This window comes from Mus caroli, chromosome 2 (assembly GCF_900094665.2).
Source record: "Mus caroli chromosome 2, CAROLI_EIJ_v1.1, whole genome shotgun sequence".
Classification (NCBI taxonomy): domain Eukaryota; kingdom Metazoa; phylum Chordata; class Mammalia; order Rodentia; family Muridae; genus Mus; species Mus caroli.
The window spans coordinates 156674689-156689677 of record NC_034571.1 but is presented as its reverse complement, the minus strand read 5'-3'; the positions used below and the strand labels follow the sequence as shown (position 1 = coordinate 156689677).

The 14989-nt window shown below is 47.5% G+C and overlaps 1 protein-coding gene across 2 annotated transcripts; it reads left to right on the top strand.

Moving 5' to 3' along the window:
- Window positions 1-421: 421 nt before the first annotated feature.
- Wfdc3 (WAP four-disulfide core domain 3) lies at window positions 422-13247 on the top strand. Of its 2 annotated transcripts, XM_021156798.1 has the most exons (5): window positions 6052-6099; window positions 6180-6235; window positions 10142-10273; window positions 12275-12460; window positions 12987-13139. In XM_021156798.1, the coding sequence occupies exons 2-5, from the start codon at window positions 6229-6231 to the stop codon at window positions 13001-13003; spliced, it is 342 nt and encodes a 113-aa protein (XP_021012457.1). In that variant the 5' UTR covers window positions 6052-6099; window positions 6180-6228; the 3' UTR covers window positions 13004-13139. The 2 variants fall into 2 exon arrangements, with proteins under 2 accessions (XP_021012456.1, XP_021012457.1); XM_021156797.1 differs by lacking the exons at window positions 6052-6099; window positions 6180-6235 and adding an exon at window positions 422-659 and having other exon boundaries at window positions 12987-13247.
- The last annotated feature ends 1742 nt before the right edge of the window (window positions 13248-14989 follow it).

Below are 14989 nucleotides of genomic sequence, written 5' to 3'. Positions count from 1 at the left end.
GGCTGTAACTACCCGTAACCTACTGGTTTGTATTCTGCTCCTCCATCCGAGGCTATGTAAAGCGTGGTGACATTAATAAACTTGCTGGCTTGAGTCATCGGCCCGTGACCCTTCACGCCCCCCACACCTCCAGCTTTGGACTGTTTATTTTTCTTATCTCTGGTCCTCTCTCTCAGAATCCCAGTGTGGACCCAGCAAGAACCGCTGGTCTGGTTCACCCTCTGTCATTTTGACTGCAACTGAGTCCTTCCAAAGCCCCTTTGGTCTCTCTTTGACCTTTAACCCAGAGGCTACCTCTCCATTTTTCTAGCTTCCCACGGGACCTCATCACTTGACTAAGAGTGTTAGGTATATCCCACGGCAGCATTTGGTCCCTCCCATCACATGTGCTCTTTGGTAGTGCCAGGAAATTTCCCACACACCAGCAGCCAATCACTGTCCTCATTGTTAGGAGAAGCTGCTCTTAGGGGATAATTGCTTCAGAGAAACCACTGGGATTAGATTGACAGGAGCTACTTAGTCCTTCCTTCTGCTGCTACCTCTCCCCTGAACTGAGCTCCTGACTCTCATAGTCAGCAGGACTTTAAGACGCCTCTTCCTCATGAAGGCACTTCTTGCTCTTGGGTTCCTGGCATCTTGGGTAGCTGCAGGAGAGCACGGTGAGCTATCATTTGGGGGGCGGGTGTTCCTTGGTTAAAACTAATAGAAAAGTTAACCAGGGGAGTGGAGAACTCCCCTCTAAAGTTCCTCATTTGTGGAGCTGATCGTCTCTGTAGGAAGAACTGGGTGGAAAGTGAGGACCAGTTGTCTTGCAACAAGAAGCTAAGACTTACAAGTTATCTTCTAGGACAGGACCATGCAATAGTCTCCGTTTCTCTGTCTGTCTGTCTGTCTTTCTCTGCAGCAGCATGGTTTATTTGTCTGTTAGTAGTGGTAGTGGTAGTGGTGTGCTAGTATCTGTGTGGCAGGAAGAGATGGAGGTTGCAGAGAAATTCTACACAGGGATGCATGGAGATACTGAGTTCCTTGAGAACAGTTGACTCTCATTCCCTAATTTTTTTTTTTTTTAAGATTTGTTCACGTGTATGTCTCTCCCTGCGTATAGTGTGTGTGTATGTGTGTGTGTGTTTTCAGAGGCTATAAGAGGGAGTGGGGTCCCCTTGAGCTGGGGCTACAGATGGTTGTGAGATGCCAGAGATTGGTGCTGGGCACTACATTTGTGTCCTCTGGAAGAACATCAAATAGTTTTGATGTTAACAGCTGAGTCATTTCTTCAGCCTCCAATTCCCATTTTAATCTAGCCAATTATCTGAATTTCTATGAAATCTCTTTCAGTTAAGGAAGAACAGTGTTCTACTGATCAGGACCCATGCAAAGATTTGTGCCAGAGCAGTAGGTCATGTCCTGCTGGGCAGAAGTGTACAGGCTGTGATAGAGCCTGCTAAGCAGACCTCCCTAAGGGTACATTGTCATGATGGGCAGGATCCCAGTGGGTTCCCTGGCCCCATCTCTCAGATGGAGAGAACCAGAGAGTTTTTCACCTGCTAGATCGTCTTCAGACCCCTGGCTGTGTGGGTTGCCTCTTTCCCCCTCTGAGGTCTCTAACCATTCCTTACCCTGACTCTCTGTCTTGTCCTTGATGACCCATATTGTTTGACGTGTAGCCTGGGCAGGTGGGTAGGTGAGACACTCAGCAGGCGAAGGTGCTTGCCTACCTGATCAAAAACCTGAAGACCTGGGTTCCACCCCCAGAAGCCACGCAAAGGTGGAGAGAGAGAACCGTCCTCTGAGCTCCACATGGATGCTGTGGTACCTGTGCGTCTCCTACAATGATGCTACTTAGAGAAAGAGGCCCTAAGGAGTAGGGCTATGCCTCGGGACCTCACTGTGAGTCCTCGCTGACCCCATACTCATGATCCTTCTGTGTCTGCCTCCTGAGCGCTGGGATGGCAGGTGTGTACCATCATGCTTGGTTTCCCCTCCCCCTCTTCTAAAGTCAGGGTCTTGCTTCATAACCCAGGACAGTCTTAAACCTGCAGTCCTCCTGCCTCCCCTTTCCAAGGTACTAGGATTTTAGGTGTTAGATCACAGAGCCTCTAGCACCCTTTCTTATTCTCAGAAACCCGGCCCTATCTTCCCTGGGGCTCTATTCTCTGCCTCTTTCTGATACAGCAAGGACTTGTAAGCCAGTGTTCTTCCTTGGCTTCTTAAAGACTCCGATGCCTACCCTGAAACAGGCCTTGCATTATGGCCAGGCTCCTGCTCCCTCTGAACAGTTATAAAACTAAGAGATTTCTCTGGAGCCCTCCCTTCCCCTACCTCTCGCACATTGTTCGCCACAGCTGTCTTCCCTCTTCTAATCCTCTCCCACTGCCCAAGGCCTGATCATGGTCTCCACGGTCCTGGGTGTTCCCTCCCAACAGCTCATTTTGAAGGGTAACTGATCTCAACTTCTTTACCCTGAACCTGCCTCTTTGAAAAAATTAAAGACTTTATTTACTTATTTTGCCTGTGTGCACCAGCTAGGGCATGCATTTGTAGATCAGACGACAACTTGTGGGAATTGGTTCCTTTAACTATGTGGGACTTGAAGGTCACATTCAGGTCTTCAGGCTTTCGGTAAGCAGCTTTATCTCACTGGTCTGCTTTGTTTGTTTGTTTTAAAGATTTTTATTTATTTATTATTATAAGTAAGTACACTGTAGCTGTCTTCAGATGCACCAGAAGAGGGCGTCAGATTCCATTACGGGTGGTTGTGAGCCAACATGTGGTTGCTGGGATTTGAACTCAGGACCTTTGGAAGAGCAGTCAATGCTCTTACCTGCTGAGCCATCTCACCTGCCCCCATGTTTTTTGTTTTTAAATAAACTTCTTGTTTTGTTTTTCAAGACAGTTTCTCTGTGTAGCCCTGGTTGTCCTGGAACTCACTCTGTAGACCAGGCTGGCCTTAAACTCAGAAATCCACCTGCCTCTGCCTCCCGAGTGCTGGGACTAAAGGCCAATGGGCCACTACCACCTGTTTGGTTTTTGTTGTTGTTGTTTGTTTTTAATGTGGGTGCCAGAGATTGAAACGCAGGTCCTCAGACTCAGCTCCCCATGCTTGTTCAGGAAGCACCTTACTGGCTGCATTATCTCCCTAACTCATGCCTTTAAACGGTTTTATTATTTTTCTCTGTATGTGTGTGGGTGCCATAGCTATGTGGGTACCCTCGTAAGCCAGAAGAGGGTGTTGGATTCCCCTAGAACTGGAGTTACAGATGATTTGGGGACTGAACCCTGGCCCACTGCGGGAACAATAAATACCCTTACCTGCTGAGCCATCTCCACAGCTCCTTGAACCAGGGAGGAACAGAGGCCGAGTTGTTCAGAGACCACGCTGTTCTAACACGTGCACTGCAGATGAGCTGTGAGCAGTGCAGAGAAGTGCTGCACATCTGGCTGCAGCAGGAGACCTGTGGTCTCCCTCTCCACACAGAACCTCTTCCCACTCCATGAGCAGGTGAACCTGCTCCTGGGTCAAACGTGCACACGGTCTGGTGCCAAGGCACCAGCCATTTCCCGACGATTGGTTTTCGTTTGAGAAACAATATAAATGCCAGATGTATTCTGAGAACTGAACAGAGATATACAGAACGCCCAAGTCACAAGCACTCGTTGGATTAGTCCCAGCCAAGCATAGCAGGATGCCAAGAGGCAGTGCCACACATCCTTATGTGGAGGTGGATTAGGAAGTGGCTGACTAACTCCCGATCCCCTTGGTCAGTGAGATATTCTCTGCTAAAATCTACCCCAAGAACCCACAAACAGGCAGCAGAATAGTCTTGATGTCTTCAGAAGACAGCGCACATTCCCCTATTCATCGGCTTCAGAAGCTTTCCACTCTCTCTGCACACACAGGCCAGTCTCTTGTTAATAGTTGAGCCAAATTTTCTTTTATTCTGGCAATGTTAGGCTTTGGAAAGAGATCTCGCCGGGCGTGGTGGCGCATGCCTTTAATCCCAGCACTCGGGAAGCAGAGGCAGGCGGATTTCTGAGTTCCAGGCTAGCCTGGTCTACAGAGTGAGTTCCAGGACAGCCAGGACTACACAGAGAAACCCTGTCTCGAAAAACCAAAAAAAAAAAAAAAAAAGAGATCTCTTCTCCCCTTCTCCCTTGCACAGGGTCATCATGGCCTCATTAATCCTATACTAACATATTTATCTTTTTTTCTACAAACATCTATTGGATATTTACTATTTGCTACATCCAGCAACAAGTTCTGGGTACACTGTGCTGGACAAAGCGTTTGAATAAATGCACAATTTCAAACTGATAAGGACATCCCAGGACCATTAAAGGGTGCCTAGAGAATAACGGGTTCTCGTATTGTGTAGGGTGGTTAAAGGGAGTATGTCCAAGATTGTGACATTTAAGCTAAAACTGAGAGAAGTTAAAACTAGCTGGGAGGTGGGTGTGGTTGGATATCAAAGAGAGAGAAAGAACCCCATATAGAGGTCTTCAGAGGACGAGGCATACGAATGGTTAGAGACAGAGACAGGAGGACAGTGCCGGTGGAAGGCAGAGACCATTGACACTAGGGAGGTGGCAGTGGGAATGGAGAAAAGCTCTCTGTTCTGGACCATGCTTCCTTTACCATTAACACTAGAAGTTATAAGAAGCTGGTGATGTTGCTGTGTGGTGGTGGCAGATGCCTCAGGAGGCAGAGGCAGGTGGATTTCTGTGAGTTCAAGGGCAGCCTGGTCTACAGAGTGAGTTCCAAGACAGCCAGGGCTGCACAGAGAAATACTGCCTTGAAAAAAAAGTTAGTTGTCATCTGTCTTTATTTTTCTACTCTTTTAGAATTAAAAAATATTTATTTTTATTATTTTTTAAATTATCTATTTTATTTATTTTTAGTCGTATCCCCTCCTAGTCTGCCCCCCAACAGTTCCTCATCCCATTCCTCCTCCTCCATCTCCAAGAGGAGGCCCCCAAGCCCCCAGTCCCCTGCCAGGCCTCCCCACTCCATGGGGACTCAAGTCTCTCAAGGGTTAGGTGCTTCTCTCACTGAGCCCAGGCCAGGCAGTCCTCTGCTGTATATGCGTCAGGGGTCTCGTACCAGCCAGTGTGTGCTGTCTGGTTGGTGGCTCAGTGTTTGAGAGATCTCGGGGGTCCAGGTTAGTTGAGGCTGCTGATCTTCCTATGGGGTCATCCTCCTCCTCAGCTTCTTCCAGTTTTCCCCTAATTCGATCACAGGGGTCTCTGGCTTCAGTCCATTGGTTGGGTGTAAGTATCTGCATCTGTCTCAGTCAGCTGCTTGTTGGGCCTCTCGGAGGACAGCCATGCTAGGCTCCTGTCTGTAAGCACACCATAGCATCAGAAATATTGTCAGGCCTTGGAGCTTCCCCTTGAGATGAATCCCAAGTTGGGCCAGTCACTGGACCTCCTTTCCCTCAGGCTCTTCTCCATTTTTGTCCCTGCAGTTCTTTTAGACGGGAACAATTCTGAGTGAGAGGTTTTGACTGTGGGGTGATTTGTATCTGGCTTAGCTTTCTTGGACAGACTAACCATAAGAGAGTCTAGAACACTGTAGTCTTTCCAGGACTCTCAGTGCCCAGCCCTGGGACCACATCTGGAAATCACTGGTAGCTTGCAGGGGGCCTCCTACAACCTTCTCAGTGTCTGAAGCTGAAATCTGAATTGTGGGGATTGAGGGTAAGGCTGGTTCCCAGGTGTGGCGTCTTTGTGAGCTTCTTTGGCCTTTGGCCATTAGAGACAGGACTTCCTTTTCCTCTGAGGGCAGTCAGTCAGACTAGAAGCAGTCTCCAGACCCCTGAGAGCCTGCAGGCTGAGCAGGACCCTACCAGTTTGTGAAGTTAGTATTTACCTGCGTCTTCAGCAGCTATAGCTCCTGCTGTAGAGAAGGGGTGCACTTAATGAGACTGATCCCCAGGACACTCTCCGTCCTGAGCTTTTCCTAACCTTTGACGTCACAAGAGGTATACCTTAGCAGAGCTGGTCTGTTTGACAAAGGTGGAGTGTAAGTCAGGTTACCTGGGGCACAGGGAGACACTGGAATGTACTCTCAGGGATAAGTTCTGGTCTGAACGTGAGCCTGTGGTGAATCTTCTGTCTGTTTGCTCTGTGGGCCTGGGCAAGTGTGTTCATCTCTTTGAATCTCCTCTTTGTCATCTTCATAGAGTGATGATGTAGTTTGGAAGAAATGTGTTTGAAGAGTCTGCATTCAATATGCCAGGTAATGCTCAGGACCTTCCTACAGCCCAGGACTGCATCCGGTCTGTTTCCTGCTCTACTCATTTGCATTTGACCCACCTACTTACCTGTCAATCATTCTCTTACACCATGTAAGGAGAGTCAGCCCTACCTGGAATGTGGGTATCTGTGGTGAGCAAGGTCCACACTTTTGGTGGAGTGTTGTGAAGAGAGTTGCAAAGGCAGAGGCTATGAGGGAGGGGAGAGCTGTGTTCCTAAGGAGACAAAGAGGGTGGTTCAGCTGTGGTGGGGGAGGTGGCAGGTCTCAGATTTGGGGCAGCTTCCAGCTTCTTTTCCCAGATTTTATTCTAAGTGCCGAAGGAAACATTGGAGCCAGTGAGATGGCCTATCAGGTAAAGGGCTTGCCACACAAACCTGAGACTCTTGAGTTCAGCCTCGTGGTGGAAGAGGACTGACTTCCAGAGGTTGTCCGCCTGGCAGACAGGCACACTGTGGTATTCATGCACCCACGGTCACATAGATCACTCACACACAATAAGTACAAGTTTCAAATCATGTATACAAGAAGTAACTAAGCCAGGCATGGTGGAAGTGTAATCCTAGCACTGGGAAGGCAGAAGGATCAAGAGTTTAAGGCCATTCTCAGCTCCATGGTGAGTTTAAGGTAGTCTGGGAAAATGAGACTTTGTCTCAAAAAGCCCACCTCCACCAAAAAAATAGTCATTGAAGTGGGTTTAAATGAGGGAGAAGCCTATTCCAGTTTTTATTTCTGAAAAGGCTGTTCTGGTGTGGGAAGAATGGATGTCAGCGAGTGTAGACAACCAACCGAAGAGCAGGTGAGCAGTCATCATGTCAGACTAGGTGAGCTAGGTCAAGGTCGTTAGTCACAAGGCAGATGTGGAAAAGCAGGGACTTAAAGGACCAGCTACAGAAGTAAATGGCTGTGGATGCTGAAGGAGAGGGCTGCCAAGAATGCCGAGAAGTGTCTAACCTGAGTGACAGGGACAGGGATGCTCTTTGACAGAAGGGGATGGAGGGCAGGGGGCAGGGGGCAGGAGGCAGGTAGAACTGGGGCTGATCCCAGAGGGAAGCCAGCATCCTGACTGCAGCTTCCCTGCTTCTAGGTGATTGGTGGGGTGTTGGGAGAGGTGCAGACAGAGGGTGGGGGTGGCCTCCCCAGTCCTGTTTCTTGTCCTGGCAATGTGATAGGCTATGAGCTTACTGGGATGAATGCCTTGTCATGGCTGAGTTCACCTAGGCTAGCAGAACCAAGACATCGAGGGCAGAGCATCCTGTCCAAAGGCATCGCAGAGACTGTGCTTTTACCAGGTTCCTGGGGGGCAGGACAAGGATGAGGAGTTAGAACTATTAAGGAACCTGGTTTCAGGAGAGTGTGAGGGACTATAAGCACTGTCTAGCTTAAGAGTGAGAGATGGGCCAGGCGTGGTGGCGCACGCCTTTAATCCTAGCACTTGGGAGGCAGAGGCAGGTGAATTTCTGAGTTCGAGGCCAGCCTGGTCTACAGAGTGAGTTCCAGGACAGCCAGGGCTACACAGAGAAACCCNCAGGTGAATTTCTGAGTTCGAGGCCAGCCTGGTCTACAGAGTGAGTTCCAGGACAGCCAGGGCTACACAGAGAAACCCTGTCTCGAAAAACCAAAAAGAAAAAAAAAAAAAGAGTGAGAGATGGCTCAGCAGTTAGGAGCACTGCTCTTCCAGAGGTTCCAGGTTCAATTCCCAGCACCCACATGACAACATTTCCACGGCTCTGACACCTGTACACAGACATATACATGCAGGCAAAACAGCAATGAACATAAAATAAATACATAAAAGAGAATGAGGGTGTCACAGTCTTAGAGGCGGTGACGTCCCATCTTGTTTAGGCGTTTGAGCTGAAAGGAATTACTTGACACAAGTCTGAGTCTGAAAGGAAGGCAGTGTGAGGGATGCACAAAGGGTTGTGCTCCACCCTCAGCCCTAGCCTGCCTCCCAAGGGCTCAGTTCCTTATTTCTGATGGAAGCTGGGCTGGGAGAGAGCAGAGGTGCTATTGTTTCAGTGAAGAGAGCAGAGGAGCAGAGGGCCCTGACCGTTGTTCCACCAGACTCATTGAAATGGCGACACCTGGTAAGTATGGTGGCCCTCTTTTTAGGCCCATTGTTCAACTCTCTGGGTGATTTCCATACCCAGCTCTCTCAACTATAAAGTCTTTTTATTTTTTTGCCAAGTGTATTGCAGTGTTTGCCAAGTAGACAGTGAGTAGGTGTGGAGATACAGGAGGTAGTTCTCGTGACGACATTTTCCAAATTAAAAAATCCAGGGCACATGGTTTTGGAGTGACATCATAATACAGTATACCTGTTCAGGAGAATCCCAGGACACAGGAGTACTGTGGTTCATCTTTGGGGTCCAACCTGTGCCTTTTCCATCATGGCTGAGTTCAATCGTGCATACCTGTTGCTTTTGAGGCGACAGACATGTTTTGGGTTTCTTTGTAACTTTTCATTGCCCATCACCACTCTGTATTTAAAGAACTGGAAATAAACTGAAATGAGTCATGGTGTGTGAGTTTGGCTCACATGCAGTCTTCTTTGGCCGTGCCTGTTCCTGAGGCCAAGTTGCCTGCATCTTTTAAGGATGGGGTATTAGAATATAATTCTGCTTAGCTGTTAGCTAGCTCTGTAGTTCTGGGTGGGCCCCATTCTTTTCTCTGGGTTTGTCATTGTCACAACAGTGATGAAGAGGCACACCTAGAATGTGTTTGCCTGTGGACAACAGAACATTAACACAATAGCGACTCACTGTCTTAACTTTACAACAATTCTGAGGTGGGTGTCAAAGTTGTCACGGCTACCCAATGGTACTACCAAGAACGAAGTACCTCTTTCTCACCCTGGCAGTCCCTGACTTTGTCCTCATGCTAGTGACTCTCTACTTCAAAGAAGGCCACCTTGCATCTGCACAGCACAAGTGTCTTTGGAAGAAAGAAGTACAGTGGGTCTGTATCATGGCACCCAAGTTCTCCCACTAGAGCTTAGCTTGCTGCTGCTCTAGTTACAGGAGAGAATGGGGGATTCGAATCATCTGGGCTGGGGCTTTATGAAGGAGTCTCATTTCCAGTATAGCAAACTGTCTCCAGATACAGTGGCCTAAGATGAAAGCTCATTCCTCACCCCAGCTGTGGGTGGCCCAGGCTCTACTGGATAGTTTATCTCCTGATGTGCTATGGCTGAGGTCATCCGTGCATATGGCTGGGAGCTCATGAGAGCTGGAACGTCTGGGTTGGTGGTTCTTCTTTATTTATTCTAATTAGTTTATCAATTTGTGGATTTCTGAGTGTTTGTATATATGTGCACACTGGGACTCGGGGTTTGCTGATCAGGCTAGGCTGACTGGCCACTGAGCTCGAGATGTCTGCCTGTCTCCACCATGATACCGCTGAAGCCACCACACCCATCCCTTTGCATGGACACTGGGGACTATTGTCTATAAAGCACGGCAGGCACTTTACAAACTGAGCCTTTTTTCAGCCCCCTTGGGTGGTATTTCTCCTTCCATGTCCCCTGGCAATGGCCCAACTGGCATCTCAGCACACGGCAGTCTAACTCACAGGATGGAGCCCAGGTCAGTGTGGAAAGGGACTTAACCAGAGCACAAATCCCAGGAAATATAGTAGGTTGGGGACAAATACTGTTGGTCTGTCACAGTTTGGAAGAAAGGAGAGTGAACACAAGGTGTGTAATTCATGTTTGCTACAGAGCTGATGCAAATGCCAAAACCAGGGGAGCAGTTCACGGCTAGAAGAAACAGAAGGAATGTGGACTATCAGTGTGTACTGCATATTAACCTATATTAACATCCACTGAAAATGGATTTTATGTTCCTGGCTTAAGCACATCTGAGTTTTAACGCTTTCATTCTGTGGCAGCATTGAGAGGTGAATGTCCTGCTGACCCTCTTCCATGTCAGGAGCTGTGTGCTGGGGACGAATCCTGTCCCCAGGGGCACAAATGCTGCAGCACAGGGTGTGGCCATGCCTGCCGAGGAGACATCGAGGGAGGTATGTTGGTTCTTTGGGAGGAGAGTCAAAAGTGCGTCCCCTGGGTCCCCGTCAGTTTGGAGGAGCTTTCTCAGGACACCTTCCTGGGAGAGCCAGCTGCCATCTTTATAAATAATCCCAGTGCTCCGAGCTGCTTTCCTCTGTCCAGGAAAGAAGTTGCCCAGGATCACTGGTTTCTTGATATTTCTTTGTTTTGACATAGGGTCTCATTTTATAAGCCCAGGCTGGTCTACTCATAATCCTGACTTAGTCTCCCATGTGCTGGCTCTGTAGGTCTCAAATAACTATTCTTGGCCTCAGATGTCTTACACACACGCACACACGCACACACGCACACACGCACACGCACACACACACACACACACACACGCACACACACTTTCCCTCTCCTTTTCTGTCTTCCTCCCATGACACCCCCCTCAGTCTTTTTTATTTTTTGAGGGGGACAGAGTCTCACACACTGGGCTGACTGATCTTCCTATGCAGCTCAAGATGACCTTGAACTTCTAGTCTTCCTGCTTCTACTTCTTGAGTGCAGGATCCCAGGCATATTACCCAGTTTATACACTCTGGGGACTGAACCCAGGGCTTCATAGATCTTGGGCAAACACTCCACCAGCTGAGCGGTTTCTAGCCCCTAAGTCTGTTTACATTCCTATGCAATGCTTAACCTTTGTCCTAATATGCATTCTCTTCCCTGCTAGGGAAGAGAACTGAGGAATTACCAATGCATTGTGATTATAGCAGGTCCACTGTAAATGGCAGGTCTCGTAAGCTGGAAGGACCTTTAATACTCTTGTCCTAGGAAGGTATTGCTGTGATGAAACACCATGGCCAAAACCAAATTGGGGAGGAAAGGGTTTCCTTGGGCCATCCCTGAAGGAAGTCAGGGCAGGGACCCAACAAGAAGGGAACCTGGAGGCAGGAGCCGATGCAGAGGCCATAGAGGGATGCTGCTTAATGACCTGCTCCCCATGGCTTCCCCCTCCTCTTTTTTGTTTGTTTGATTTTTGAGACAGGGCTTTTCAGTGTAACCACCCTGGCTGTCCTGGAACTTGATTTGTAGACCAGGTTAGCCTCTAACCCACAGATCTCCTTTGTCTCTGCCTCTAGAGTTTTGGGATTAAAGGTGTACACTGCCATACCTTGCTCAGCCTGTTTTCTTATAGAATCCAGGACCACCAGCCCAGGGATGGGACCACCAAGAATGAGCTGGGTCCTCCCTCATCAATTACTAATTAGGAAAATGTCCTACAGCCAGATCTTATGGGAGGCAGTTTCTCAATTAAGGTTCCCTCCTTTCAAATGACTTTAGCTTGGGTCAAGTTGACATAAAACTAGCTGTCACAACTCTCAATCCACTTCTTTAAATCTGCCAGCTTTGTACCACATAAAGCCCACTGTGGAGTCTCAGTTATATGCATGGGAGACCTATGGCTGACTGGGAGTCGTGGCTGCTGTTGCCCAACATTGAATGAGTATTGTGCTGTATCTTGCTGATCTGGGGAATGATAGGACTGGCACATTAAGGGACTGTCCCTCCTGAACTTGTGCCAATCTTGTACCATTGAAAAATGATACCATGACAAGCATGCACACACACACACACACACACACACACACACATGCATGCACCACACACACCCTATATATATACTACACACTACTCACATACACACATAAACACATCACACATTACACATATACCATACATACAACATGCATACACATACCATATATACAACACACACACACACACACACACGCACATGCATGCACCACACACACCCTATACATATACTACATACTACTCACATACAATACACACATAAACACCACATCACACATATACCATACATACAACATGCATACACAGACCATATATACAACACACACACACACACACACACACACACACACACGCACCTAGGTTGTAGATGGGAACTTGGGAAGAGAGGCTCCAACTCCCTGTGCCTTTCCCCGTCCTGGTCTTCACCACAGGGCGGGATGGTCAGTGTCCCAGAATCCTGGTAGGCCTGTGTATTGTCCAGTGCATGATGGATGAGAACTGTAAATCCGGGGAAAGGTGCTGTAAGTCAGGCTGCGGCCGCTTCTGCATCCCAGGACTCCAGCCCCTCCAACAGCTCAAAGACTCCAACCTGACTGATGGCTTTAATTCTAAACTGGGTGAGTATTGCCCTTTGACCAGGTATGAACTTAACAGGCTTCACTGCTGTGTGGGAAGGCTTAGCTCCTGAAGGCCATAAAGAATGTTGTCAGAAAGATCCCAAGACACAGAGCACACCCTCAAATGGACTCTGAGGGATTACAGTGTTTACAGTAGGCGCGGCTCTCTGTGGGGAGGTATTTCTGGGAGAGATGGGATTTGATCCAGGCCCTATAGCCTAGGCAGATGTGACAGATAATGACGGTAGCACATGCCACAGAGGGTGAGAAGATATCTGATTTGTTTGGGCCATGAGGACTGAGGGCAGGGCAAGAAAACAGAACAGAACTGTTTCAACTTGGTAACAGATATGAGGCTAACGTCTAAATGACAAGAGTCTTTAGAACCAGTTAGGAGGTCCAGAACCATTTAAAGTTTTTAAGAGTGATGCACATCAAGGCTCGCCAGGGTCGAAGGGAAACAGCTGGGTAGCTGGAGCCAGCAAGGCACAGCTGTGACCTGACCTTCAATTTCTTCTCCTTACAGAGGCTCAAGCACCCTAGCTGACCTTATTTGCTTGGAGCTCCAGGAAGCCAGGAAGGGGTGACATCCTGGGGCTTGTGACACTCCCTGGAGTATCAGGCCGTTGCCTCGTATCTCCTGCTAATTGCAGCACACGGAACTGCCCTGGTGCTGGGCGCTTCTCTTTCCCAATAAAATGCTGGCATGGACCCTCTTGTATGTACTGTGTAGGGATCACTGAGGCAGGAGACCTAGTGAGTCTTCCTGTGCGTGGATTTGGCATTGTGAGATCTATGGACTAAATAAAGACGACACGTTCTTTTTTAAAAATGTAACGTATATAAGGAAGAGGGCTAATGACCAACATAAGAGGACTAGTTAAATAAACTAGCTAGCCATTGCCTGGAGAAGTAGGAAAAGTGTTATATGTAAAACCTTTGGCAGTTGGGGCTGAAGAGATGGTTCAAAAAAAAAAAAAAAGATGGTTTAGTGGTTAAGAGCACTGGCTGTTCTAGAAGACCTGGTTTCAATTTCCAGCACCCACATGGCAGCTCACGACTGTCTGTGACTCCAGTTACAGGGGACCTGACACCCCCTCACACAGGCGTACATGCAGCTAAATCACCAATGTATATAAAATAAAATAAAATACCTTAGGCAGTCTTGGATGAGTTAAGTCATCTTGGAAGTAATACATCCAGACTTGTTTGGTGAATAACAAGGTAAGGTTTTTTTTCTTTTAAATGTTAAAAATAATAATAATGTGTGTGTGTGGGTGCATGTAGCTTTTTTTGTTTTATGTTTTTTTTTTTTTTTTTTTTTTTTTTTTTTTTTTTTTTTTTTAGATATTTTCTTTATTTACATTTCAAATGTTATCCCATTTGCTAGTTTTCCCTCCGAAAATCCCCTATCCCATCCCTACTCCCCCTGCTCCCCAACCCACCCACTCCCATTCCTGGTCCTGGCATTCCCCTATACTGGGGCATAGAGCCTTCACAGGATCAAGGGCCTCTCCTCCCATTGATGACCGACTAGGCCATTCTCTGCTACATACACAGCTAGAGTCACAAGTTCCATCATGTGTTTTCTTTGATTGGTGGTATAGTTTCAAGGAGCTCTGGGGGTACTGATTAGTTCATATTGTTGTTCCTCCTATGGGGCTTCAGTCAGTCCCCTTCAGCTCCCTGGGTACTTTCTCTAGCTCCTTCATTGGGGACCCTGTGCTCCGTTCAATGGATGACTGTGAGCATCCACTTCTGCATTTGCCAGGCACTGGCAGAGCCTCCCAGGAGACAGCTATATCAGGCTCCTGTCAGCAAGCTCTTGTTGGTATCTGCTTAGAGTCTGGGTTTGGTGGTTGTTTATGGGATGGATCCCCAAGTGAGTCAGTCTCTGGATAGTCATTCCTTCAGACTCTGCTCTGAACTTTGTCTTTTTTGTCTTATTGACAGTGTCTTTTGCCTTAGAGAAGCTTTGCAGTTTTATGAGGTCCCATTTGTAGATTCTCGATCTTACAGCACAAGCCATTGGTGTTCTGTTTAGGAATCTTTCTGCTGTGCCCATATCTTCAAAGCTCTTCCCTACTTTCTCCTCTATAAGTTTCAGTGTCTCTGGTTTCTTTTTTTAAATAAAATTTTTTATTAGATATTTTCTTTATATACATTTCAAATGCTATCCTGCATGTAGCTTTCAAATGACAACTTTGAGGAATTGTTTCTGTCTTTCCACTGTGTGGGTTCTGGGGATTGAACTCAAGCCATTAGGCTTGTACTCATCCCCTGCCTGTGCCCACTAGTCACCACACACTCTAGAAAGCCTTTCCACTTTCCTCTTTTGTCTTCTGCCAGATAGTAAAAATGTCATTGTCTTATGTCAAGTGTGTTACACGTTCTTTCTCCCTTCCTTCCTTCCTTCCTTCCTTTCTCTTTGTTTCTTTTTCTTCCTTCCTTTTTTTTTTTTTTTAGACAGGTTTCTCTGTGTAGTCCAAGTTGTCCTCAAACTTAGAGATCCCCTGCCTCTGCTTCCTA

What these genes read in the sequence shown, in the direction of transcription:
- Wfdc3 (XM_021156797.1), top strand. Translation starts at nt 602, where the DNA reads ATGAAGGCACTTCTTGCTCTTGGGTTCCTGGCATCTTGGGTAGCTGCA. An exon ending in GGTAGCTGCAGGAGAGCACG is followed by an intron (nt 660 to 10,141) that starts GTGAGCTATCAT and finishes ATTCTGTGGCAG; the next exon opens with CATTGAGAGGTGAATGTCCT. An exon ending in CCGAGGAGACATCGAGGGAG is followed by an intron (nt 10,274 to 12,274) that starts GTATGTTGGTTC and finishes TCTTCACCACAG; the next exon opens with GGCGGGATGGTCAGTGTCCC.